Raw genomic sequence first — 21,613 nt, 5'->3', positions numbered from 1 at the left:
AATGACCAATCTGTAGTGATAATTTGACTATCATATACATTGACGGAGTTGAAGTCCTAGTATTACTATAAGACGAGAAAATTAGCTACAAGAAGACTCAAAACTCTATATTAAAAATTGAGATACACTTGTTTATAGATATTTTGAAGTTCAAATCAATCGGAGAGATTATTGTTAGTTGAATGACAAGTTATTATTTAATATTCTGCCAACAAAAGAAAATATTCAGTACATAGTTGTTTGTATTGAATTGTTGATAATTGGTAGTTGATGATTAGGCATACAATACAATTGGTTACTTCTGTATTTATGGCAATTCAAAATTGATAAGCATCACAAGCAGCAGGACAATTAGTACGGGCTTGCATGATCATTATGGCAAACCTGACCTTGCCACGACTCCATTAATATTAGCAGTGAACTGTGGAGTATGAACCACAAAGCTATTTATATTTTATTTTTCAAATATAAAATAAAATAAATTTCACTCTTTTTTCTAAGAAAATAAATAGAATTCTTTTGTTCATTTTACTGATTGAAATTTCTGATTTTATCTTTTTTATTAATAAAGGTTAAATTAGAGAAATGAGAAATTAAAGTTATTAATATAATATATTTTACGAAATTGGACTAGTACTAGCTGTTAGGGAAAATAGTGGAGTGCCTGCAAAAAATTAGGGATTAAATTTATTAAAATCCCATATCATTTAAAAACTTTAGAAGCACAACAAAGAAGAAGAAGAAGAATCATATTTGAATTATAGATGCTGATTTTTAAATTGTGTTTAAAAAAGTTTAACTATTTAAGTGATTTTACACTTATGATACACTTTGGATTCTCAAAACAACCCAAGAGAAGAGCATTTGAAACAAGTTGAATTTAATTGTGGATGTGGTCGAACAAGTATGATTGCAGAGTTTGTTAGACAAGATTGTCATTCACCAAATAGGGGAAAGAAATTAAGGAGTGGCAGGGATTGCTTGTGGGCTTTCCGTCAGGATTGATGTCACCAAATAAAATCAATCAATATACGATAAACTCTGCATTATGTAGAAATAACTGTTGTGTAGTTATAAAAAGGTTTTGGTCTAATTTTAAGTTGGTTATAAATAAAATAATAAATTTTTTAAATTTTATTTTAAAAATATCTTTTTATTTAATGAAATTTATTTTAAAAAATATATATATTATATTTTATATTTTATAGTATTATGACTTTATCTCGTTGATTTTAATTTATATAACAAAATATTAATATTATTTCATAAATAAAATTGAATATTCCTATTAAATTATTATCTCCTTAAAATTATAAACTTTATTTTATCCTAACTATATAATTAATAAAAAAAAATTACTGGATATAAATATATAATGGTAGCATTATTGAGCAAGTACATATTTATGCACCGATTGCTAATTTATCAGTTTCTAGTTTTGGTTTTCAGGACATTACATGATGATAGCATTACAACGTTCAAATCCAAAAACATCCAACCTGACACCATCATCATCTCTCAACTCTGAAAACATGTTATGTTTCTTTTATGTATGGTACTTCACGTGACCAACACACAAACATTTCCAGACAATTGTATTGTCTATTTATATTTTTATTTTTCAGGGAACGCTTCCAGTATTTGTTCTTCTCTTTTTAACTTATATACCTTTGTCGTGAAAATTATTTCCTAGTGGGTAAGTGTGCTCTTGTCCTCAACTCAGCAATGTGCGTGAAAGAAATTGATTTTATGGATAATCTACTAGAAATATGTTCATTTTTCATAGCCCAATATCTCCTTGTGTCTTATTATTATTATTATGTTAAAATTCATTGACGCTCTTAACTTTTAAGGGCATAAAGAAATAGACAACGACCTGCCGTTTGGCAACACCAAGCTGAGCCTTGCCATCAGATAAAGCGGCAGAGATGGAAAAAGGATCGATCAGGTTCTGATTTTCCGGAAAGCATCGATTATGCGGCGCTTTGTGTATTCTCTGACATTGTAATCGCTAAATTGTCAAGCTTACCGTTCAATTGAACGGTACAGATTCAGAATTTCGCCTTTAGAATCCATATCTTCTTTCCCTTTCAGCTATTCGCAACAAGAAGATGAAGAGTTCTTACTAGATTTCTCTGCGGGTTTTCAGTTGATTGTGAGAAGGTAAAATGCTACGTTCTAAAGGCCCAGAAAAGATAATATTACAAATTATATTTATGGCATATAAACCAATACTAACAAGGAAAAGGAAAACAAGCTTCAATGCCTAATTATTTGTTAATCATTTAAAAAAACATATAAATAAAATATATTCAAGTAAATACATTTAGATATGATAAATTAAAATGTTCATAATCCAAATAAAAGATGTTTATTAGTCTAATTAAATTGGGATTGCAAGTTATCTCTTACAATATACAGAAAATAATATTATAAAAAATTTAAAAATATAAAAAAGACAACATGAATGATAACACATTAAAAATTGCAAGATCAGTGCACTAAGTAAGAACACTATACTAATCACAGCACAAACCTGTCTCAACTTAAAATAAAAATAAAAGAAAATTAGTCATAAACATTATTGTTATGAAAATCATAATCATAACTCTTCATCCTTAAAAGTGCATAAATTCAGAGAGCAAGAACCATTAGTTTAGTACCCATTATAATTCTTCATGCAATTACATTAGTCAGAAAATTGTAATTATGAGATTTGTTTCTTCCTGCAGCTAGCCACAGTTCATTGAGCATTATTATTCTTTTTGAGAGTCCAGTAAATTTGGCCAAAGTCCACCTTTAGATAGTTCTTTTTTCTGCTGCAATCGTTAGTGATACTAAACTAATCAATTATCTCATCATTGTAATAGGTACCGGCTACTACAATTTCGAGTTCCACCCGATAAAGTTATCAAATTTAAAATTAAACTCAATTAAAGTAATAAACAATTTCGAATAATTTGAACTCTGAATAAGTTACATCACCAGCCTTAGTTTTACTGTTAACTTTTTAAAAATGAATTTAATATAGTAATTCAGAGAGCATTAGACACGATAATTACATTACAAATAATTTGCCATTTTCATACGAGGGCATTATATAAAGTTTATTCAACGCATTTGCTATATATGAACCTTGAATCTTCAGGTCAAAAAGACATTTTTCCATTCAAAATTAATCCGCAAAAGGAAAAAGAGAAGGTTGATTAGACAAATCGACGGCACGAAGAAATATGCCGAACCATTTTCAAGTGTCACGTTCTAACTAGAAGACTGGTTCCATTTGGTTTGTTGAGTAATATGGAAGCGGCTAAAACATACAGATAAAAATGAGCAACTGTAAGCAATACTTGCCAGAATAAATGGAGAAAGTGCACTTGCCATGCTAAAATATCTATGGTTTGTCACCTGAAGATGGGAAAATGAAGCCAAAATCGAATGCCTTGCCAGTTCAAACTAATATTCTGTTTTCTTCCCTTATTGGACAAATGTGAAACAGTGTTTATCAAATTAAATTGGGACTTTATAAATGGTTTCACTTCCACTGGCTCACACCACATTATATGCCCTTTATTCTTATTTTATTTTTTTATCACTCCTCATCTCCTATCCGATGTAAGAAGCTGTTGCCCGTTTGTCAATGTTCCAAGTATAGAAAATTCAAAAGCAAGGGAGCTAGAGGAGCAGAAGAAGATTAGAAGAATTTTATTTATCTATTTATTAATATTTTGCTTTCTAAACAGACATTAGAAGAGACTGGGAGTAGCTTTTCCATCAACATCTTATTCATTAAATTATTGTGCTTGACTTCGAATGCTATTATACTTTCAAATGGGGATTAAAGAAATGGTTATTCTTCTTTCTTGCCTCCTTCCTGCAATTTGTTATACAGCTTGCAGGTAAATATATAAATAATAGAATGTCATTAGTTCTTCATTTCCTATGGTTGACATTTTCTTTTTATTGCTTTCTTTTTCCTTGAAACTTCGAGTACAAGGCATGATTCCATTAAAAATCCCCACAGCATCAGCATTCAAATGGTCATATCCATATATATACTCCTGAATATCTATTACCATTTCTATCAGCAATTTCAACTTCAGAGGACCCTATGTACAATGTTTATCTTATCATCTAAAGAGAACAACATTTTAAGATGGAACGCCTTTAATTTTCCCTTGTAATTGGAAGGCCGGTGAAGTCCGGTGCCCTGACAAATTTGGAAGAGGTCATACAGATGATGAAAATGATAGAAGCAAAGGACACTTTGATTGGATTCTCTGCACCTCTATGTAGAAAGCTAAATGCTATACTTGAGAAAATCAATTGAGCAACCGCACTTGCCAAGATGAAAGCATCAATATAGGTATATGGATTATCACTTGAAGATGGACAGTGAAGCGAACATCCAAAGCCTTGCCTCTGCAGAGTAATATTATGCTTTCGTCCCTTGTGAACGAGTTCAGTTATACAAACAAACATAGCTGCCAAAGACAAAACCAAGGCGATCAGGGCACAGTGAGGCTTTTTCGGTGAAGCAATTTGGTCGAAAGTCACCAGCAAAATCTCAAGGCTGACATTTACGAGTGTGATTCCCCAATCAATAGCAACCTGCTAAAGTTAAAGAGAATGATTAGTATTAAGTTGTATCGTATAGATTGTGCAGACAATTAATTATGGAAGAAAGAAAAATGACTTTAACTCGTACCTCGGAGTCTCTTTGAACAGTTGAGTCTTGAAAAAATTCTTTGGAGACATACATAGCTAAATCATGCATGAGCTCGTGCATAACAAAGCATGATGTATTCTTGCTTGATTGGATAAAAAAGGATCTTGACACAAGATCTTGAAAGTATTCGCCAGCAACTTCTTCCTTTGTCCTATTTTCTTCTTCAGATTGTATTAGACCTTCTTCAATCCATGAATGAACTAAATTCTCATTTGCAAATTCATAATCTCGAGGAAATTTTGCAAAATAGGCAAAACATGCTTTTAGGTGGGAGGGAAGATTATCATAACTTAATTTTACAGCTGGAAGAATGTCAAAATCCAAATTATCATCCATACTCTTGGATATGTTCTTCCATTCCTCAACATCTTTTTTGAAGTGGCAAAGACTTCCAAGCATCTTTGCAGCTATAGGTAGACCTTTACATTTCTTCGCTATTTCTTTACCAATTATTTCTATGTCCCGATGATGTTCAGTGGAATCATCATTGCCAAATGAGTAAACAAAGACCAGCATTCCTCATTTCTTAGAAATCTTAAAAGAAGAGATCGAACAGCGCCTGCAGCAAATGCTACAGTTTCGTTCCGTGTTGTGATGATAATCCTACTTCCCTGTGAAGTCCGTGCGGTCTTTAAATGCCCCAATAACGAGTCCCAGTCAGCTTTATTGTCATTCCAAACATCATCTAAAACAATCAAATACTTTTTCTCTTCCAATTTTTCTTTTAGTTCAAGTAATATATTCTGATGATCACGAGTACTATTGTGCTCGCTAGTTCCTGCAGTGACCTCAAGGATCTGTTTTAGTATTCTGAAAACATCGAACTCCTCGCGAACGCTAATCCATGCCTTGACATCAAAGCATTCTTGAACTTCCCTATGATTATAAACAGATTTAGCAAGGGTTGTCTTACCCAGACCGCCCATTCCAAATATGCAAATCACTTTCGGAGGATCGGTATCAAGAGTAGCATCATCAACTGATAGCAGCGACGCTATTATGTCTTCCTTCTCATCTTTCCGAAAGAATGGAGCAGCCTCATCTAGCAGAAAGGTTGTCGCCATGTGAATGAAAAGGGTGTGAGTTCTATTAAAGAGAAATGAGATCCGACTTAATTAATGATAAAAAGAACTGAAGAAGAGGGACAAGAGATGAAAATGGTGATATTAAGTTTGATAAAAAGACTTGCTATTTTTCTCTGCTTCGAAGCATATAAAAAGCCAACTATCTCTCTGTATTTGCAATGTGGACTTGGAAACATAGTAATACATCACACGCGACATGGAAAGTAAGACGAAATTGCAAGGATGGTAAGAAGTAAAGTACATAAACAGGGCAGGTAATTTTCCTTTTATTAAAGAGGAATTTACATAATTTACTGTATTTTTTCGAAAGAATATCATTTATACTATTGTTTTTGTTTTTATACATTTTTATTTATATAAAATACCTTTTACACAGTTTTTTTTTGTTTTTACTTTTCTTCTTTCATTTATTCGAAATCTTTCCTTTTCTTTACTTTCAACGGTAGCAAGGAGGTTGACTTTTTCTAATAAATAAATATTTGGTCCTTTAAATTTTTGATTTCCCTTTCTAGAATCTTCCATAAACTTTTCTTACTAATAATTCCTTCCTCACAATATTCTTAGATCATTCCTTATAATTCCGATTTTATTTACTCACTATTTTAAATATTAAACTAACTTTATTATTTATTTAATTTAATCATTTTGACCCATTAAAAATTTATATTACTCTATATTTATTTTTTTTTAATAGAAGTATTTACACTAAATAAATTTTATAAAAGTTAATCATTTATTTTATATTATTATCATGCAATGCACACTTGCATTTTAAAAAATAGTCTACTATCTCATTCCTTATTTATTAGCATGCATAACATCTCAAAATTTATTTCTTTTAATTTTTTATGCTGTAAGAGTTGTATGTGAATAAAATATATGTTATTTATATAAATTAGAAAATGAGATAGTAAAAGAATTTAAAAATTTTGCACGCCATATACAAAGATATACTAAATTTTTACCAATTAGATACTACAAATATACTAAATATATATTTACTAGATACCAGTAAATGTGAAATATATACTAATTGGATATCAAATGCTAACATTTACTATAAATTTATAAATATATACTTAGAATATATTTTTTACTGTACATTTTAAAAAATTAATACATAATTGACATATATATAAATAAATCATATACCAGTTATATACCAAATATATAAAAAATATAAATGAACATGTACACAAATCTGTAAAATGTATACCATTTATTGTAACTTTTATTTGTGTTTTTCTTAAAGATAAAAATATAGTAAGTATATTATATATAAAAAATATATATTAAAATAAATCGAATATATTTCATTATATTAAATAAGCACTGGTATAATATTCATTGCTATTGAAAAAAAGGAATTTCATAAATTTTTTTATTAAAATTATTATCTTTTTACACTCACTATAAAGTAACAAAATCTCACTCATACCGATATTAAAATACAAAGATTTTTTATTTCACAATAACTAAAAAACTTTTATAATTCCAGATGCTCTCTAAATTTGAAAAGAAAAATCAGAAGTTAATAAATATATATTATATAATATTTTTATATGTAAAAATATATTAGTAGATATAGATAATATAATATTAAAATTAACAAATAGGTTAATAAATAATAAAATTAATATAAATAATTAATATAATATTATAGGTCACATGGTATACACATGAAAAGTTCATTTTCTGAATGTTAAAAATGGTAACAAATGATAGTTTAGGATTTTAATTGAAAATATGCAAAAAGATTAAAGGGCTTTTTTTAATTTTCTTTTCATTTGAATGTCATCCATTTCAAAATTCTTACTTTTTAATATGACTGTGTGCAAGATGTGGTAAAAAAATTTTGAAATAAAATCCTAACTAACAATATTTTTGGAAGGAAGTAAAAATGATATTTTTTTGACTTTTTTTAGGGTATTTGTAAAAAGATCCCTTTATTAAATAGAGCTGGTGGGTTTTATTTAGAAATTCGAGTTAATTACGCAGCCAAAGGGTTTGGATTTGCAATGTTGACTTACCGGCAGACCTCTCAAGCACACGGCAGGAAAAGTACGAAGAAAATGGTCTGTTGTTTCCTGCCTATACACCTCAACTCTCCACTTAATTAAATTATTATTTACATGACCATACTTTATGTTCAAGCTCGCCTCAAGACTTTTGGGCGAGTTCTTGATGCTCGCAATCTGTTCATACAAATTAAAGGAAGATCCGGTTGATGGATAACTATAACAAAAATGCCAATTACATGTCCTTCTGACTATGGATAAATCATATATGATAACAGAAGTTTAAGATAAACTTTCTTTGGTATTTTGCCCATGACTAGCTTGGGATGTTACTCCATAATCCATTTTCTAATTTATGTTGCCTTATTATTATTATTATTATTTTGGCATTTTTGAATTTGGACATATAAGACATGAAAGTAAAATTAGAAAATGAGACTCAAATCCAATACGATTGGAATCCATTATGCCATCACTAAGGTGTCCCTTCTAATGGGAGTTAGGCTTGTTTCATTTGGTTTCTTGACTAATTTGGAATAAGCCATACATATGATAAAAATGACAGGTACAAAACATACTTTGATTGGATTCTTGGCACCTCTACACAAATAACTGTAAGCAATGCTTGAGAAAACAATTTGAGAAATGCCAGTAACCAAGCTGAATGCATCAAGGAAAGTATATGGGTTGTCATTTGAAGATGGACAGTGAATCCGACATCTCCTGCCTTGCATCCTCAACCCAATTTTCTGTTTTTGTCCCTTATAAACAAGCTCCACCATGCAAATAAACATGGCTACCAAAGACACCACTAGAGCAATCAGGGCATAGTGAGGCTTCTCTGGGGACGCAATTTGATCAAAAATCACCAACAATATCTCTAAGATGAGGTTTGTGATTATAATTCCCCATTCAAAAATCACCTGTAATCAAAAACATAAAAGGGCTTTAATGTCAAAATCGGATTTCATTTTTATGCATTTTTATTTGGGTAGTAATCATTTATAGCTAGGGGAAAAAGAAATTCAGCAAGGACTATTGCCCATACCTCAATATCTCTTCCAATAATTGACCTTTGGAAAAGGTTTTGAGAGATGGAAATTACAAAATCTCTTGGTTCAAGATCATGAAAGTACCTGCAGTCACCTAACTCTTCCTCCTTATTTTCTTTTGGTTGGACCAAACCTTCTTCAATCCATGAAAGGATTAATTTCTTCTTCACAAATTCATAATCCTTGGGAGACTTTATACAATAAGCAAGGCATTGCTTCAGATGGAATTGAAGATCAACATGACTTAACTTTAGAATCATAAAAATATTATAATTTGTACAAGTATCCATATGTTTCGAGAGCTTCTCCCATTCTTCCACATTTTTAACAGAGCACAAAAGATCTCCGAGCATAATTGCAATCAAAGGTAGACCATGGCACTTCCTCACAATTTCTTTACCAATTATTTATATTACTCTATGATTTGGATCAGAACAACATTGCTCATCGCTAAATGCATGTTTAGCAAACAAATTCCAGCAATGATCATCGCCTAATTCGCTTAGAAAATAAGATTGAGCAGCGCCTAAAGCTAATGCTACACTTCGATTGCGAGTAGTAACAATGATCTTACTTCCTTGAGCACCACACTCTAAATAAGATAATAGAAAGCTCCACTCGACTCTATTATCATTCCAAACATCATCTAAAATAAGCAAGAATTTTTTGCCAATCAGTTTTTCTTTTAGCTCGAGTAGAATATGATCATCATGAGCACTAATGCTGGTATCGCAAGTGACTTCTTCAAGAATATCTTTCGCCAACTTCAGAAGATCAAATTTTGTTGCAGCACATATCCATATTTTGACATCAAACCATTCCTGAACTCTTGCGTCGCTATAAACAAGCTTTGTGAGAAAGGTTTTACCTATACCGCCAATACCCACTATAGAGATCACTTGTAAGTTGCCATTGCTATTTGCTTGATCGTCAGTCGATAGCAGTCTCTCTATTATGGCTTCCTTATCATCATTTCTACCGTAAATAGATGACTCATCTATCCTAAAGCTTTTCCCCATTTGAGCGTAAAAGGGTGTGACCTGTGAGACAAAATCATGCAAGATTTAACAAGATGAAATTGAGATCATTTGATTTTTATGCTTCTTTATATCAATGTTTCAGAAGGTCATATGGACTTGGAGTTTTGGACTATTGTATATAGTTGGTCTTGAACTGGACTTGAGGACTTAGAATACTATCGCGGACCTCACACGTATTGGAAAATACTGAGAATGGATGCTGAAAATTAATATGAAAAGAGTAGTTATGCAATCATAGATGGAGACACAATCATATTTTAACAAAATGTATGAGCAAAGTACTCTGTAAATAGTCTTGTTCTATTGTGATATGCTTGTCTTTTCAATTAGAATTGCAGAGTAATTTCTCTAAACTTAGGCCTGTTTTCTTTTTGTTTTCAGTTCTGAAAAGAGAAAATAAAATACACAAATACTGTTAAAATTAGCTCCAATAAGTTTGATCTTTTTATATCTAAACTCGGTGTAATTATTGATTCCGATATTCTCTATAAATGAGAATAAGTAAATTAATTAAAAAGTACTTATCTATTAATACTAATAGTTTTTTTTCTCTTTTTTGGTCAATTAATTAGCCGTGCTATTTCTAAGTTGGAATAAAAAAGTATGAATTGGAAAAAGAATTACATAAAATCCCTGTTAGATGGCTGACTTTTTAAAGTTTAATTTACAAGATTTCGGTGGATAATTAGCCGTGCCAGTTATAAATAGAATAAAGTATTACTATATTTCTAAGTTGGAATAAAAGAGTATGAATTGGAAAAAGAATTACATAAAATCCCTGTTAGATGGCTGATTTTTTATTTTATTATGCACTAAATTTTATATACAATTAAAGAAATTTTGTAAATTAAACTTTTTTACATGATATCTACAATTTAACTTTGATATGGATTTTGATATAATTTTAGTATATAGTTTTTAATGCAGATACGTATTTAAAACTCGAATTTGATATTTTAGTTAAACTAAAAAGAGTCATTGTCATTTCATCTATACGCTATTAGAAGTATAATTTTACTATAGTTAAGATTGCAAAGGAGGGATGGAAGTAAGCTTAGGTTTTAAGCGAGTGATGCTGGTTGTGACCTATTTGGAGCCTTTTCATTAACTTAGAATTTTTGCGGGCAATAATCTTTTCATTAACGCCATGTCTCTGCTTCGTAGCTTTTTGTTTCAAGGCCTTGCCCTCTTGTAACCAGAAAAAGAACATTGTGAGGGTAATAGTTAATAGTTAATCTTGATCTAAGCGTTATTTTTTATCAATTAAACATTACTTTCATTAAAATCAACCAAAGAGAAGAGATGACAAAGGGGAAGGAGGGTTAGCTATCCAACATCTTGGAATGCCAGAGTTCAAAGTTAATTTATCTGCCCAATTCACAATCAAATTACATCTTTCATTAACAAAAGCAACAGAGCTGCTAGGGCTGGAGTTCAAAGAAAAGTAATATTGTTTACCATGACTTTAATCTCCGGAGGACGACTAGAAGGAGAAATTTTTTTGTCTTCAAATCCTTAATAAATTTATTTATTTTCTTTAAAAACTAAAACCTATTATCTATTTTTTCCTAAAAAATAAAATTTATTTTATTTCTCTTAAGAAAATCTATTTATTTTAGTCATATATAGCAATGGAATATACTGTTATTTAGTAATATTGCATTTCCAATTCCAATTTAGTTCATTTCTTAATGACAATAATTATTTTAAAATAACAAAATTTGCTTCAATTTGGTAATATTATATCAGCATAATTATTTTTTATTTATAAATATAAGAGAAAGGGAATAGCAATAATCAACATACAAACCAAAAAAAATATATATAGGAGAAAAAACAAATAGCATAACCAACATATAAACTTAGATGTTTTCGCTTAAGTCTATTTTCTTTTTCTCTTTTCTGCTGATTCTTTCTTGTAAATATTGATACAATTAGCAGCTAATTAAGATTAAATCAGCTATCAATTATTGTTTCTTAAGTATTTACCAAATGCTTTAATATAGTTATTCAGTACGAAACAACTATCAAGTACATCAAACTTCTGAACTAGACACCTCTTTACATAAAAAAAAAAAATCAAGAATATAAATTACGTAAAGCTAATAGTTGAACTAAGGAATTAAGATATTGAAAGTTGTTATAAGTTAAAAGTTAGGAAATTTGATAAAGTAAAAAATTCAGGGCTGTAGATTTATTGTATTAATTTAATAATTGAGTGTTCTCTCATTAAAAAAATCTTGTTTCTTTTTTAATTTTTTAATAAAAATGACTATATAGTGATTAAAAACAAATATTTAAATTATATGCTTGAAAATATTAATAATATTAATTGTATAATTGAGAAATTATTTAATAATTTAAAGTAAATTTTATTATTTAATTTGAAAGAAAATACATCCTCAAAATTAAAAGAGTGAAAATTTATACATAATTCTGTAATTTTGATAATATTGTAATCTTGTTCGGAAAGCGTGTGTGTGTATATATATATATAATAATAAAGAAATTTTGGAGGAGAATTCTCTAGAACAAATTTCGTGTGTTCGTATTAGGTGACTTTTACATTTATAATTAAATGTGTGATCCATTATCTGTTGCATAAAACAAAATTCTGGGGAGAGGTAGTGGATATGCCACGTAGAAGGAGTGTGGTGCGCACCAAAAACAAAAAAAAAACCAATGGCATTGATTTGTGGAAAAGAGGTGAGTTTGGGTGGTGTAATATTCATCTCCATGTGCTTTTAAGTTTTAATTATTTGATTTTCATGGCTGTACCATATAATTATTTATTCATTCAGTTTGCTGATTTGTCTTTTTATGATAGGACAATATCACACTCCTCCATAAAATATCATTCATTTTCTTAAACTTGATTTAACAATTTCTTTTATTCTAATTATTATGAGTTTTTAAATTTCAACCCATATTATTTGAGATGAAAAAATAAAAAAATTAGAAAATGATTATTTTTATAAAACTTAATATTTATGAAAAATTTGATAGGATTTATGAAGAATACTAAATTTTTTATAATCATAAAATATTACTAAATTATAAAAAATAATAATTTTATTTATATTTTTTTATAAATTTTTCATAAGTGTTATTAATTGTTAAAAAAATAATTTTTATAAAATCTTACTAATTATACTAATTAAAAATAATATTAAATTCAAATAATAAGTATTTATATTTAAATATTCATTATTATATACATATATTGATCCATACAAATAAAGAGTACGGTTATGAATGCTCTTACTGACTTACTGGGATACATCTAATATGATAAAGTATGAGTACTAATCGTATGTCTCTCATTTCATATTATTGTTTATCTTTGCCAATCTGTTTTTCTTGTCCAACCTTTCGGCTTGGCTTTCTTTTCTTTTTTTCCATTGAGAATACAAAGCAACCGCACCAGGAAATGAAATCCCCATTATTACTATTTTAATATAACAAGAATAAGGAAAATGTATACTGTGATGTTGGTAGGTTTTAATTAATTAATCTTTGTTAAGATGGTCTACCTGAAATTAAAGATAGTCAACGGGGGGTCAATCTCAGGTGGTCTGAAACCTAACTTATACAGCTCACCCATACATGAACCAGGTAAATAATACTGTTAAAAACAAAATATAGACTAAAACTTTCAGTATATCTTTTCCTTTTTTTATAGGAAAGAAGAAAACAGTTTGAACTTGAGAGCCTTATTTCTTTTGCAACTTCTTATAACAATGTTAACACTTTCATCCTTCTTATTTTAAAATTGTATTAAGACATTCTTAACTAGTCGAACGAAAAAAAAAATATATATATATAAATAAAGAGTATTATTGATTTCTCTCTCTATATATGAAGTTATTCCACAATTTAACTTAACAAAGTTTTCTTGCTTAGATTATCGTCGAATCATTGAGTCGATAGTAATTTTTTTATTTTCTTTTTTAGTATTTTTCAGTTGTTTTCTATCTAAATTAAATAGTAATCTCTCGCATCGTGAATAAATGTTTGCTCCTTAATGCTCTTTTAAGGGTTTATGAGTTCAGGTTTTTTATTGTTTAATCAAAGTATTACATTTAAAACTTGATTCAGTTTTAGAAATTGTCAGTGATTCATGTTTTGACCTATCTAAAAAACATTATGATCTTCAAACCACCACTGTTCATCAAGGTGACCTTCATTTGTGCCACAGTCTTGCAGATGGCAAACAGATTTTCTCTGCACCTACTAGAAATCCAATCTTTCTTGTTCTCATAAATGTGAAAGTAAATGATTTTTTTTTTTTCAAATTAATTTTAGAATCCTTTTATTTGATTGTATTTCTATAGTTCATTTCTGCTCAATCTCAATCAAAATGGATTATATACAATGTGTTTGGCTTGTATTCTATCATATATTCTCTTTTTTTGTGAAGTAATGGAGCGTTTACAATATTAGATGCTTTGAGGATAGAGTTGCTATGTGGACTCTTATCTCTTCTGATTATTTTTTTAAGATCAAATATTTAAAAAAAAAAAAACACTGAAATAGAAAATTAATTTCAATTTTTATTTTTTTATTTAATTTCTAATGGTATTAACGGCTTATTTAGACATGAATATAAAAGAAAAAGGTCCACTTCTATCATTAAATATTTTTCTTTGATACTAATCTTCTAGAATTAAGAGAAATAATTTCATTCACTATTAAAACTTCCTTCTCCGACAATAATCTTATTAAATTCCTCATGGTCAACAGCATCAAAAAGGAGGATGGAAGTGTTAATTTACCCCATATGTGAGGGGGTTATATGTTTTTCTTTTTTCCCTTTCTCGTAGTTTATATAACAACCGCATAACGAGAAACGGCCACAGAAACATAAACATGTGTCAAAGATATTTGCTGGAGAAGTGACACATGGCATAGGAATCTGCACGATTGGTGTTCCTGATATGTTAGCTTCAACTTCATGGATTGGTTCATAATCTTTGTAGCCCCACCACTGCAAATAGGAACTCTTGATACTTATTAGTCATTTTCGATTTCATTTCTTTGATAGTCTTTAACCATTTTTATGTTGAACCCAGTTCAATAAACAAGAAAGCTTTGATCTTTTCTATTTCTTTTGAAGAAAAATGGCATCTTCAGCTTTCTTTTGCAACTCAATCAATCCATCAACTTCAGTTTTTTCAAGAACCCATTTCTCGTTTCCAATTTTTAGTACCTCTACCGTGGAATTCTCATCTTTTGCACAATACAACTTTCATTTCAAAACAAAGAAAAGTGACCACCAAAACAAGAGATTTACACAAGTCAAAGCTGTGGTGACTGAGTCACCTACTGTGGCCGAGTCAAATGGGAAACTTTCAGAGCAAAAGAAACTCAGGATTCTTGTTGCTGGAGGTGGGATTGGAGGGTTGGTTTTTGCATTAGCAGCTAAAAGGAAGGGCTTTGAAGTATTGGTTTTTGAGAAAGATTTGAGTGCTATAAGAGGAGAAGGACAGTATAGAGGTCCTATTCAGGTGCAGAGTAATGCATTAGCTGCTCTAGAGGCTATTGATTTAGAGGTTGCTGAAGAGGTTATGAGAGCTGGGTGTATTACTGGTGATAGAATTAATGGCCTGGTTGATGGTGTTTCTGGTACTTGGTATGTTTTTCTTAAATTTTATCTAAAAATTCTTTCCTTTCTTGACAATTAATACAATTATCTATTTTTTGAATTTAAAAATTATCTTTGTACAGTCAATGAATAGTGACTGAAACGTTTACGATTGTCTTGATGGATAAGAGACATGTTTATTACTAAAAATATTTGAGATCTTGATGGTGTCTATGGCGACAAATTTCAACTAAAGATGATCCTGGTACGGTGGGGATTATTTTATTAGTTTTATTTGAAGCTAAGTGCATTAACTGGGTACATATGTATGTTAGTATTAGCCGCTTCAAAGACTGGAATCGTCCGGTGTAGCTTATAATCTTGAATAACATAATTTCAGCTGTCAAGTGGCATCTTATAGCTGTGAGGGTGCGAGGTAATAATCAAGATACAAATATGTTTCATAAATTGTAGCAAAGGTTGTTCAATTCTATGAATAAAGAAAGAAGAAGCAATTTAGGAGTATCATATCATGAGTTGATTAAGATATTATCAGAAGTTTATCATACAACTTGGTTTCAGGTAGCACCCTTTATGCACTATGGTACAAAAGATGAAAATCAATGCTGTTTATGTTTGCGAATTTTAGCATATAGCAGAATGATTCTTAAGTGTCGGCCAGATCCCCAAACAGCAAAAGCCATGATAAGTCTTACAAGTTAAATCAAATGATAACAATTGACTAATCAGTTGGCTATTACCCAATTCTTTTATTTTGTTGTTTGTGCTACTAAAATCAAATTGTTGTAGCATACAGAATTCAATTTTCTCTGTTGATTCTGAATATCTAAGAAACTAATGCTAGCCAGGTTGATCATCATTCCCAGGGTAATTAGACATTCAGAAAACTATCCAGTCTAATTATCAAAACTAAATGAAGAAGTAAAACTCTTTGCTTTTGGCTGTCCTACTGAACTAATTGTTTGACTCCCAATCACATGCAATGGTAATAACTGGTTATCAGGTACTGCAAGTTTGATACCTTCACTCCTGCAGCAGAACGGGGGCTTCCAGTCACAAGAGTCATTAGCCGAATGACTTTGCAACAAATCTTAGCGTGTGCAGTTGGAGAAGATGTGATTATGAATGCAAGTAATGTTATTAATTTTCAGGATAATGAGGATAAGGTAATATGAGCTGCTGATTTGTTGAACATTGTCTTTTTTCCAAATCATCTTCTCTGGCAGAATGCATAAATACCAAGTCTTTGACACAATTTTACTTCTTCCTGAAATTTATCTGTTCATCTAATTTTGTTACATGATAATATTTTGTGAACTCCAATCATGACGCTTAGTAAACCGTATTCTTGCAATATATAAGTTTAGGTCACCGTGACGCTTGAGAATGGACAGCAATTCGAAGGTGATCTCCTAGTTGGTGCTGATGGAATTTGGTCAAAGGTATGATTGTATCAATATCTTTTCATAAAAAGATTTATCAAAAACTTTCACTTATATTATCTTTATCTTATACATAGGTGAGGAAGAACTTATTCGGGCCAAAGGAAGCCACATACTCCGGCTACACTTGTTATACTGGCATTGCAGATTTTGTGCCTGTTGATATTGAGTCTGTTGGGTATGCTCAACTTCATTATGTGCCTGATTTCACTTCAGTAATTGTTTTTATACCATAGGCTGCCTTCTTGTGATTCTATGTGTGCTTTATTTTTAACAATAGAATTGAATTGTGTAAATACTGATGCTAAGACTTCTCTTTTGAAGGTATCGAGTATTTCTTGGTCATAAACAATACTTTGTTTCTTCGGATGTGGGTGCTGGAAAGATGCAGTGGTATGCATTTCACAATGAACCACCTGGTGGCGTGGATAGCCCCAACGGTATATACTCTTTAGATCTAGATTCATTGCACCCGACTAAATTTAAGCATATTACCAAGAATATAAAACTGAAGTAATGAATATAGATGACAAAACAAATAATGCTGTGAAATAGGTTGTTTATGCAATCAAGTTCAGTTAGGCATGGAGGATGTGGGAGGAGAATATTTTCTTCTTTGTTGCTTGCTATGGAAATATCCTCTGTTCACCATAAAAGGATGAGTGATCATTGGAGTTTTAGATGCCATGAAGGAATACATAGTCTTGATATTCATTTTAAATCTGTAAATTTATAGAAGTGCAATTTAGCAAGTGATTTATCTATGACATACAGAATTGATATAGAATACTCAAATGGTTGACAAAGACTACAATGGTAATGACAATAATGTTTTACCATTTTCAATATTCTAATTCATTTCTTTGCAGGTAAAAAGGAAAGGTTGCTGAAAATATTTGAGGGTTGGTGTGATAATGTAATAGATCTGTTGCACGCCACAGACGAAGATGCTATTCTTCGACGTGACATATATGACAGAGAACCTGTTTTTACATGGGGAAAGGGTCGCGTGACATTGCTTGGTGATTCAATTCATGCCATGCAGCCTAATATGGGTCAAGGAGGGTGCATGGCCATTGAGGTATTCCTTCCTTTTTCTTTCCTTTTCTTTCTATCTTCTTCAATGTGATCAAACATTTGGGTTTGGCATGATGCCTTGTGTTTGGTTTCCATTGTGCCAAACAAGGATTTACTAGGATCATATCCTGTGAAATTTCCCTACTCCCAGTTATCCTTTTATGCTTCCTAATTTGTGAATTTGACCCAATTGTTCAGAAATTTATTTACTATACATCCTCTTACGGTCAATTATTATATATAAATTAGATATACCATGTCCCTGAAATAGAAATTATCACGCTCAAAAGGTCAAATGACAGAGAGCCAGCAGGAGTACTTCATGAATAAGCCTCCCTCAATGTATGAATTTTTCGTTGTGCAGGATAGTTATCAACTCGCATTGGAGCTTGATAAGGCATGGAAACAAAGCATCGAGTCAGGAACCCCCGTTGATGTTGTTTCATCTCTAAAGAGGTGAAGTATTATAAAACATCTGCTTTATACTTACATTTAAAGCATCTACGCAGCCAAATATTGATGGGTATTGGTTAGCAATTTGAATATGCATGACCTGGACAGAACTATTTGTCTGTCATTCTGTGAATCTCCTCCCTTATAGCATATGGCTTTCTTATGTTGCGTCCACTAATTAGGAACCAACTCTGATCATTTGGTACGGAGTCTTGCTTTTAGTTTGTTGAGTTGCTTAATACAAGACTTTACTTAGCCATATGTTATTCTAGCTGGAGGTTTGAGTAGTTTCTTTTTGTCTGCAACTTGCATATTTAATTTGATTAACAATTCCAAATATTCTTTCCAGCTATGAGAGAACTAGAAGACTTCGAGTTGCCATCATCCATGGAATGGCAAGAATGGCTGCTATTATGGCTTCGACTTATAAAGCTTATTTGGGTGTAGGCCTTGGTCCTTTGTCGGTAGGCATCTCTGTTATTTGGATGTATTAAAACTAAATAGTAAGAATAGAAATGACAAAGCAGATGAAATTTTTTTCCATGCAAAATCATGATAGCTTAACGTTTGACATGGCTTTCAGTTCTTGACAAAGTACCGGATACCACATCCAGGAAGAGTCGGTGGGAGATTCTTTATTGACATAGCGATGCCTGTAATGCTCAATTGGGTCTTAGGTGGTAATAGGTTAGATCTTGAGAACCCTTTTTCTTTCTACTTGATAGCTTTCATCAGAATACTCTCTTATACTCTTTATCATAGAAAAACTCATTTTGTCAGAATATGACTTTATTTGAATATTGAGCATGCAAGATACAAACACCCAAGTGCCCCACCCCACCCCTACACGCACACTTTTCTTTTTCTTGTGGAAGGCTGGAAGCTCTTGGCAATATCAGAAATCTAAATGAGCTTTGGAGTTAGGAATTTACCAATTTATGATCTTACACTTTTTTGAGTAATCATGCATAACCCATTATTATTCACCTTCCCCTAATATTAATTCGTTTGACTAAAATAAAGATCTTATCTTTCTTTCGCAGTTCAAAACTTGAAGGAAGACCTCTAAGTTGCAGACTCTCAGACAAAGTATGTTGCTTTATGACATTGTCTACATCTTCCATCCTAAGATTCTAATATGCCCTTAAACCTTATGTTTGATTGAAAATTTCTTTAGGCTAGTGACCAATTGCAGACGTGGTTTGAAGATGATAATGCGTTAGAGCGTGCTCTTAATGGAGAGTATGTATAGTGCTCCTCATAACTTAACTATCTTTATATTTTAAAACCTTTCTATTTTCTCCTTCTCTAAACTATCTTGTTTATCTTATAGATGGTTTCTGTTACCATTTGGAGATGATGCTGTTCAGGAACCTATCTGTTTAAGTAGGGATGAGAACATACCTTGTATGGTTGGGTATGTTTTCTTCAAATTTATTTTTCTTATGATGACTTTTGATTTCAGTTCATTATCTCTCTACTATCATATTACATGGAACTTACCTGAACGTGCTATTATAATTCCAGGAGTGAATCACAGGAAGACTTTCCTGGGAAGTCTATAGTGATTTCCTCACCCCAGGTAAATTTTGTTCACCATGGAAAGGAGTGAACTTTAAATGTATGGTATGGAAGGTCAAGGAATATTTTATTTTTTCAATTCCAGGTCTCCAAAATGCATGCGAGAATTAGTTACAAAGATGGTGGTTTTTATGTGATAGATTTGCAGAGCGAACACGGCACCTTTATCACAGAGTAAGTTGTGAGAAGTAGAATGTATGTTTCTGCATTCATATATCCATTGGCATTCTTCTCTCTAAAATTATACTCTCTTTGCATTTGCAGTAATGATGGGAGACGATCTAGGGTCCCTCCAAACTTTCCTACCCTATTTCATCCCTCGGAAGCAATAGAGTTTGGCTCTGCTGGGAAGGTGATAAAAACTTGTCCTATACTTGAGTTCAGTTCATGACTTTCACTGAGCAAGTAGAGCTCTGATTCAAGAAGATAGTTTGTATCATCCGACTAATTAACCATTGAAACAAGAATATACCATATCTCTCCTACCATTTGTCTTGTTGGCAATTTTTGTATGTTTCCAGAAATGCATTTTAGATTTAGAAATTCACCATCTTGAGCTTTTGCCTGCAGGCAAAATTCCGAGTCAAAGTGATGAAATCTCCTGCAAAGATTAAAGAGAAGGGAGGAAATGAAATTCTCCAATCTGTGTGATAATCAGAGCGTCAGCCTTTTCAAGTTAGAGAGGGAGATGTACAGCATTTGTTTGGAGTAGAGTAATGTGAGATGCAACAGAAGATTGGTTAGGAGTACAGAGCTTTATACAGAACTTGAAAATCTCATACAACTGTTTTTAGTTGAAAGCTGAAACATGTAATGCACATTTAAAAAGATCGTCATCAATACAGGATTGTCAAGCAAGAAAGCACTTTCCTAGATGGAAAATTTGTTGCAAGATCATCCTAACCTTAGTCCATATCAATTACAGCCTTGACATAGCCCATAAACAATAGATGTAACAGTAATTATGAAGCTTTTGTTAAATGATAACGCCATGAGAGAGGGCCAAGAAAGTAAAAGAGGAATAGATCCTCATCCTAGATAGACAGAGAGATGACCAAGGTTTTTCTTTTCTTTTCTTTTCTTTTCTTTTCTAACCTGAACAGGGGATTTGTATCGTGGAAAGTTTGGATTCTCAACTTATGTTGGAGATAGAAGTCCTGAATCTGCTTCTATTATATAACCACGACCCATTAAAATAAAGTTTGATATTAGTCTTTTCTATTTAATAATAATAAAATTATTAATTTTAAATATTAATTATTTAAAAAAGATATTTATTATTATTTTTGTGCATCTCCCTGCAAATTAGAGTAGGTATTATATAATAAAAGGCTAGCGGCACTATAGTCCAAAAGAACTTTCCTCATGTCAACGTATGGTCACTATCCAAATTCTTTTATTTTATTTTTTCTTTGACAAGCGCCGAATTTTAGATATCGAACCACACAATATACATTGCCTAACAATCACATGAATTAAAATTGACATACCAAAGTGCTACTAATTATCTCCCTTTGCACGGCAGAAGCAA

The 21,613-nt window shown here is 31.2% G+C and overlaps 2 protein-coding genes and 1 pseudogene across 2 annotated transcripts; 1 reads left to right on the top strand and 2 right to left on the bottom strand.

The window, feature by feature from the left end:
* Positions 1-4,056: 4,056 nt before the first annotated feature.
* Positions 4,057-6,489, bottom strand: LOC8262904 (putative disease resistance RPP13-like protein 1). The gene is made up of 2 exons (XM_002523544.4): positions 4,709-6,489; positions 4,057-4,611 (listed from the first exon to the last, which is right to left on the bottom strand). The coding sequence occupies exon 1, from the start codon at positions 5,791-5,793 to the stop codon at positions 5,185-5,187; it is 609 nt and encodes a 202-aa protein (XP_002523590.4). The 5' UTR covers positions 5,794-6,489; the 3' UTR covers positions 4,057-4,611; positions 4,709-5,184.
* A 1,807-nt stretch (positions 6,490-8,296) lies between these two features.
* Positions 8,297-9,939, bottom strand: LOC112535546 (annotated as a pseudogene).
* A 4,963-nt stretch (positions 9,940-14,902) lies between these two features.
* Positions 14,903-20,964, top strand: LOC8262901 (zeaxanthin epoxidase, chloroplastic). The gene is made up of 16 exons (XM_002523541.4): positions 14,903-15,556; positions 16,533-16,695; positions 16,897-16,971; positions 17,049-17,149; positions 17,296-17,411; positions 17,841-18,052; positions 18,413-18,504; positions 18,851-18,965; positions 19,085-19,188; positions 19,545-19,590; positions 19,679-19,743; positions 19,835-19,918; positions 20,029-20,083; positions 20,168-20,256; positions 20,347-20,434; positions 20,653-20,964. The coding sequence occupies exons 1-16, from the start codon at positions 15,045-15,047 to the stop codon at positions 20,731-20,733; spliced, it is 1,998 nt and encodes a 665-aa protein (XP_002523587.1). The 5' UTR covers positions 14,903-15,044; the 3' UTR covers positions 20,734-20,964.
* Positions 20,965-21,613: the final 649 nt, after the last annotated feature.

The sequence above is a fragment of the Ricinus communis genome, chromosome 7, assembly GCF_019578655.1.
Source record: "Ricinus communis isolate WT05 ecotype wild-type chromosome 7, ASM1957865v1, whole genome shotgun sequence".
Lineage (NCBI taxonomy): Eukaryota > Viridiplantae > Streptophyta > Magnoliopsida > Malpighiales > Euphorbiaceae > Ricinus > Ricinus communis.
The sequence above is the reverse complement of the archived record's forward strand: the minus strand, read 5'-3'. Positions and strand labels throughout refer to the sequence as shown.